The sequence below is a fragment of the Anopheles bellator genome (genome assembly GCF_943735745.2).
Source record: "Anopheles bellator chromosome X unlocalized genomic scaffold, idAnoBellAS_SP24_06.2 X_unloc_1, whole genome shotgun sequence".
Lineage (NCBI taxonomy): Eukaryota > Metazoa > Arthropoda > Insecta > Diptera > Culicidae > Anopheles > Anopheles bellator.
Genome location: NW_026684271.1, coordinates 543,501 through 549,631, shown reverse-complemented (window position 1 = coordinate 549,631; position 6,131 = coordinate 543,501). Strand labels below are relative to the sequence as shown.

The 6,131-nt window shown below is 47.1% G+C and overlaps 1 protein-coding gene across 1 annotated transcript; it reads left to right on the top strand.

The window, feature by feature from the left end:
• Nucleotides 1-3,950: 3,950 nt before the first annotated feature.
• Nucleotides 3,951-6,050, top strand: LOC131214099 (uncharacterized). Its single transcript, XM_058208462.1, has 2 exons — nucleotides 3,951-4,106; nucleotides 4,233-6,050. Exons 1-2 carry the CDS (start codon nucleotides 4,081-4,083, stop codon nucleotides 5,962-5,964), a joined length of 1,758 nt encoding a protein of 585 aa, XP_058064445.1. The 5' UTR covers nucleotides 3,951-4,080; the 3' UTR covers nucleotides 5,965-6,050.
• Nucleotides 6,051-6,131: the final 81 nt, after the last annotated feature.

The following is a 6,131-nucleotide window of genomic DNA, read 5'->3' as shown; positions in this document are numbered from 1 at the left end:
GCTCGAGTAAAACGCTGTACACGTCTTAATGAAGTATCATCGATAACTGACTTTATTCATAATTTTCGGTGCCTTATATACTAGTTTTACAGAGCGAGAAAAGCATTCTGTGTGGTTCCTATCTTGGTTTCTGTTTTGGATTCCTATTCCGGCCTATGTTTGGTTCTGGTCCCTGGGTTCCCTGCTTAGTTTTATTTCGGGTCCCCTGCTTAGTTTTTATGACCCTTGCTGCTGCTATGATTCCTGCTCTGTTTTATGACCTAATGCATTTATTACCCTGTCTAAAGGCAGCTGCATCCGCGCGGTGCCTATCTTCTCCTAATACAGCTGCACCCACGCGGTGCATATCTTTTCGTAGAATCCGTCCGGCTCGCACTTGAGCTCGGATCCACGAAGATGCATTTCTGTTTGTTTAGGACGCGTTCCTAGACCCACGCGATGAATCGTGTCCCTTGGTTCAACCTAATATTTATCCTTATCAAGCCTATCTATGTTTACGAGAAATGCTGTGTTCCCACGCTGCGTTCCCAACAGTAGGTGAGCCGTCGATCGGTGAGCCAGTTGGCCAGCATCACCTGGATGGAGGCCGGAACGTTTTTGCGCTGAACTGCCTCTGCAATTTTCTGCCAGCTGGCAGTGTTAAATGCATTACGGACGTCCAGCAAGACCACCATGATGTAGTGGTCCGCGTTCCGGTCTCTGATGCTTCTCGATCGGACGAGCGAGCAGGCGTCCACCACCCTTTGTAGTGCTTGGAGGGTGGATCTGCCGCGGCGGAATCCGTACTGGGCAGCGGATAGGTGAGGTGCATCCGGAGCCTCTAGATGGTCGTTGAGGCGGTCCAGTATAAGCCGCTCCAGGATCTTTCCCGCGCCGTCGATCATTCCGAGGGGGCGGAACGATGACGATTCTCCGGGCGGCTTGCCTGGCTTCGGGAGCAGTACCAGGCGCTGTGTCTTCCACGGGGTTGGAAATACCCCTCGGTCGAAACACTCCTGGTACACCTGGCGAAACGTCTCCGGGTGCTCCTTGATGGCCACTCTAAGTACCGCATTGCTGATTCCGTACCGAACGGCCCCTTGTCGCTCACCTGTGTGTCCCCTCTCTTTCTTCGTTTTCTTTCTCCCATAATCCCCCATAGCCAAAATGAAACAGTTTGTTCCCATTGAGCAAAATTGAGTGCCCGAGCTACCCCTCTGCCTGCGACGGCGGCGAGGAAGGCTGAAACGGATGAATCCGAACGCCCCTCTGCCTGCGACGAGGACGAGAAAGGGCGAACGGGCCGGTTCATGAGGGTCCGCTCGTAGGTAGCTGGGTAAAAGAGCGGGAGAAACCACGAGAAGATGGAGTTTCACGCGCGAGGTTGTGGGTTTCATTTACAGGGAGGGTAGGGTGTCAGAGCCGAGCGGCCATGCGAACGCGAAGACGAACAGACGAGCGAAAGGAAGAGGAATACAAAAAAAGAGATAGCGAGATTGAGTAAAAATTATAAGTTCGAGAGAGAACGGGCAGTCGAATTTTGTGCCCCAGGTCAAGTGCAAGTGCGTGTTTTTTGTTCCTTCGTGTGTGATCCTGATAGAAATAATCCAGGTAAGTTTATTGGACAGTATTCAGTGACAATCAAATAATGTTGAAATGTTTTCGCTTTGCTCGTTTCAGATGTTTAACAAGGATGCATAGGATTCCAATGCAAAACTTTTTTCAACGTGTCTACGGCGTCACCAACAAGCGATATTGTCGACGCACCAAATTGCTACGACCGCTATAATGATGTGAAGAGTGAACGTGAACCCAAAAAAGAGAGAGAAAATATACGCTTCGAAACCGAACCAACTGTGTTATTTTGGCTAGGGAGAAAGAAAATGGGAGAGGAAGAATGGGATACGAAGAAAGAGAGGGGACACACAGGAGAGAGGGAGACAAGGGGATCACGCTAGAGAGTTCATTTTTCGCGGTCCGTTCCTTGCGCCGTTTCACAAACCATTCGTTTCACCATCCATAGCAACTGGCCCTTACAAAAATTGTATGAGACCGCGAATGGTTCTCGAATGGTTCGTGAAACTGGAACGTGAAATTGCGGTCCAGGCACTCACTTTTGGCCACTGGGGTGAAATTGCGGTCCAGGCAATCACTTTTGTCCACTGGGTCATAACAGGGCCCAAGATGTAAAAGCTTGATTGAGCTTACCCGCAGATCAAAACCCATGCCTCACAATCAGAGATCCTCCTCCAAAGTTACGCGTGAAGAAGTATTCCGAATCTGATCAACTGATTACTTCTTTGCACCGAAAATTGGCTATGAAAAAGATTTTTTCCAAATGGGTTCCGCGTTTGCTCACAATGGAACAAAAGCAACAACGCATCAAGCCAATCAAAACGATGACCAAATTCAACGAATTAGAGTTCCAACTGCCTTCTCATCCTCCGTACTCATCGGATCTGGCCCTCAGCAACTACTGGCTCTTTGCGGATCTCAAAAAGATGCTCCAGGGAAAAATATTTGGTTCAAATGAGGAGGTGAGCGCTGCTACTGAGTCAAAAGCCAAATCGTTCTACAAACATGGCATTGAAAAGTTAGAGAATCGTTGGAATGATTGTATTACGCTTGAAGGAGATTATGTTGATGAATAATAAAGAATTTTGCTGATAAAATGTTGTTTTCATAGTTAGTCCCGGGACTTATTGAGCGATGTGTTATATAGACTAAATATGCAAACTAAAACATGTTTTGGTTTAGGTTGAAATCCTTTGCCAGATATCATAATAAGGCAGTGTTGTCAATAAAGCAATATAATCTGAGTTGAATTGACAAGTAGAACTAACGGCAAGCAAATTCCGGTTTCATTTGGTTTGCAAATCCCGTTTATCTACCCGAAGCGGAATCATCTACTTGTCGGCCTGAAAAGGAGTGAAAAATCAAAATAGAAAATGTAAGAGGCCGAATATGACTGAAGGCATGTAGCACTAGAAACATGGAAAAGCATGCCAGCTGCCTTAGAACATGCATGCAGCAGTTACAGCTGCCTTAGAAGCGATACAAAGAGTAGAAGGGAAAATGTCTAATCCTGTGTTGTGTTCGATGCAGCACAACGCCAGTTCAACGTAAAACTCGGTAAACCTCCTCCTGCCCCCGCTTCCGCTGTACCTGTGTGAAAAACGAGCTTAAAACAAAAGCAAAAGGAAAGATCGATGTTGGAAAACTTTCGGCTTCAGTAGTTGTATGGAGTAGTCGAAGATGGTCTATAATCGAAAATCGAAAAAAATTATTTTCAAATACACTTGTTCATTTCTCGAGCACTAACTTTACAAAAAGCTTCATGTTGTACAGTGCACTCACCTTAATATTGATGTACCAGACTGTTGAAATATTATATAAATGTATTTTCAAAGAAACAATGGTGTAAATGAATGTACGACTACTGTAAAACTACTGGAAAACTTAAGGGTAGGTTTTGATGAGCTTTAATCAGTCCTGAAATCTGTCTAACGCCATCATCTTTTTCCAATCTCAATCGGCTCGATGGTACAAGCGACTGTTGCTACAGAGAACTAAGAATCACCGATTAGAGGGTGTTTCGTACCGCACGGTTTCAGGTAGACACCACACCACCACGCCCATAGCAGACCGCTCACCTGCTATACCTTTTGCTCGTCACAAGTCAGATGAAATAACACCATGTGGTATAAGTCCATTCCTGTGCTCCGGAATCCTTAGCAGTGCATTATGTGTAGCCGCATTGACCGTTCCTACCTTTTTGCGCCGAACCTCTAATGCATTTTTTTACGATGCTTGAAACAATCAAATCGATCGATTGTTTGAGTGCACAAGGGGCCGAGGTGATGGAAGACGATAGAAGGGCAAGTAGCAAAATCTTTCACCTGCTTCCTGTAGCTATTGGGGTGATAGTAGTGGTGGTGCTCGAATATGTCGTTTAGGTTTTGCAGGCCTAGAGGTGTTCGTTCCCAAGTCGGCAGACGCACTGGTCAGAAACGGTCACTGGACTTCGCACCATCTAGACGCGCTTTGGGAAAGCTGATCTGACAGTGACGGTTCATACTGCGCCTTCAGTAACACCCCACCATGAAACGAAAGCAACGTCGCTACAGGTATGGCCCTAGTCGTCACTGTACGAATGGTTCCCCAATTGTTGTTCGTTGGGGATTCTATCAACCAAAATCCACCTTTTATAAACATAGAGCGTAAAGTACTGTTTTCTCTATTCCATCAAGTAGAACGACGTTCAACTCGTTTCAGTTACAGGAACTCGAGCGAGCTTTTCAGCGAACGCACTATCCAGACGTCTTCTTCCGCGAGGAGCTCGCCGTACGTATCGATCTGACCGAGGCTCGAGTGCAGGTTTGGTTCCAGAATCGACGTGCCAAGTGGCGGAAAAGCGAAAAGACTGTAGTCGGTGGCAGTATTTGTGGCGGAACGGACGACCGGAAATCAACAGAACATGGCGGTAACGGCAACAACCTGGAAGCGACGATGGTACCTGAGAGAGTTTATGACAATGACCTTGGTTGTGGCTCGAACATTGCCGGTAATATTTTTAGTGGTGATTCAGGACTACAGGGGCACTCGGGTGAAAGTGAAGGTGACGGTGGTGAAACTGGAGAAGAACGCGTATTGAGCAGTGAGATGGATGAGCTGGGATTGAAAGAGGAGATGATAAAGAGTGTAGATGGTACTGATGGTCTTAAATCGCCACACTCGTCAACTGGCACCCTTACAATTCTTGGCAAATCGCTTCATTGTATCGGTGAGACTGGCATCAAACATCATCACCAACAGCAACACGGACTACTGCATCAACTACACGCTGGACCAAGTCACAGGGTTTCTCAGCTAGACACAACAGATGAGTACGCTGGTTCTCAACTTGGCTCCGCGCTTAGCGATAGTTCAGCGGTCGGTTTTGATGCCGGCTCACTGCAGACACCCAACCTTTCGGGCGATGTGGTTAACTATGGCATTGTCGATGCGGACGTACCTAGACTCACCATCGGATCCCTGTCATCGCCGGGGCAGCTATCACCTAACCTGTTTCTCAACCTCAATTTTGACAATCTCAACTCTCTGGATGGTAGCCGCTCCAGCAGTTTGACATTTGAGTGGAACAGCTTCGTCGGCAGCAGTTGTAAGCTGCCATCATCTTCAGCGCTATTGTGCACGACAGCGATCAATGGCGGAGCTGGCAACGAGTGTTTGGGAGCAGGTAACGCAATGACGCCCATCTCCGATCGTCCGCTTGCAGGAGTACCGGAGAATTTTGGCGGGATCGTTGAATGTTGCTCTTTAAGCCATAGCGATATCAACTCGCAAAATGATTCTTCCCCGCATCATCCCTCCAGTATACATCATCATGAACATCTTCAACAGCAGCAACATCAACATCAGTCTTCGTACGATGACGAGTTGAAATTTCTGCATGTCGACCACTTCGGGGCAATGGATAGTTTCAAAAATGAATCGCTCTTCAATCTCGATCAAACGCTGTTGCCCACCTCCAGCTCCAACAACACCGATCAATCATCGCAGCAACTCTCCCAATCACTACAACACCATCACCTAGAACAACAACAAAATCAGCTTTACCATCATTACCGCAATCAGCTGCTGTGCGGGTCATATTCTACGCCAAAGAGCACTCACTATAATCACCACCACGTTCTGCAACATCAACAGCAGCAGCACCACAATCACCATCATCTTGCTGGGTTGGTGGACGAGTTGGTGGCTTTCCCATCACTTGCTACTGATCATCATTCTGGAAGTAACGAAACCGATGGGCCCGAAGCACGAAGGACATTAGTGAACGCCCCAGCTACGGTTTTAGTGTCTGATGACTGTGATTCCAGGCAATCTCCGTCCGAGCTGCTCGATCTCGAACGACCTGTCAATATCCACATCAACGTTAACGACGACAGACTGGAGCAGATCGGAAATAACGCAAAGTACTAAGAGACTTATATTAGCGCACAGTAGCAGTGAGCGATCGTCGGTTACCATTTGCTTCGCGCTAAATTCAATTTAATCAAGTTTATACGTCCTGCCGTATATATATATATATATATACGTCGGTCTGCAACATCAACAGCAGCAGCACCACAATCACCATCATCTTGCTG

Bases quoted from the DNA above. Each gene is read 5' to 3' on its own strand.
- LOC131214099 (XM_058208462.1), top strand. From the start codon at position 4,081: ATGAAACGAAAGCAACGTCGCTACAG. The intron at 4,107-4,232 runs GTATGGCCCTAG...TCCATCAAGTAG, and splicing joins CGAAAGCAACGTCGCTACAG to AACGACGTTCAACTCGTTTC.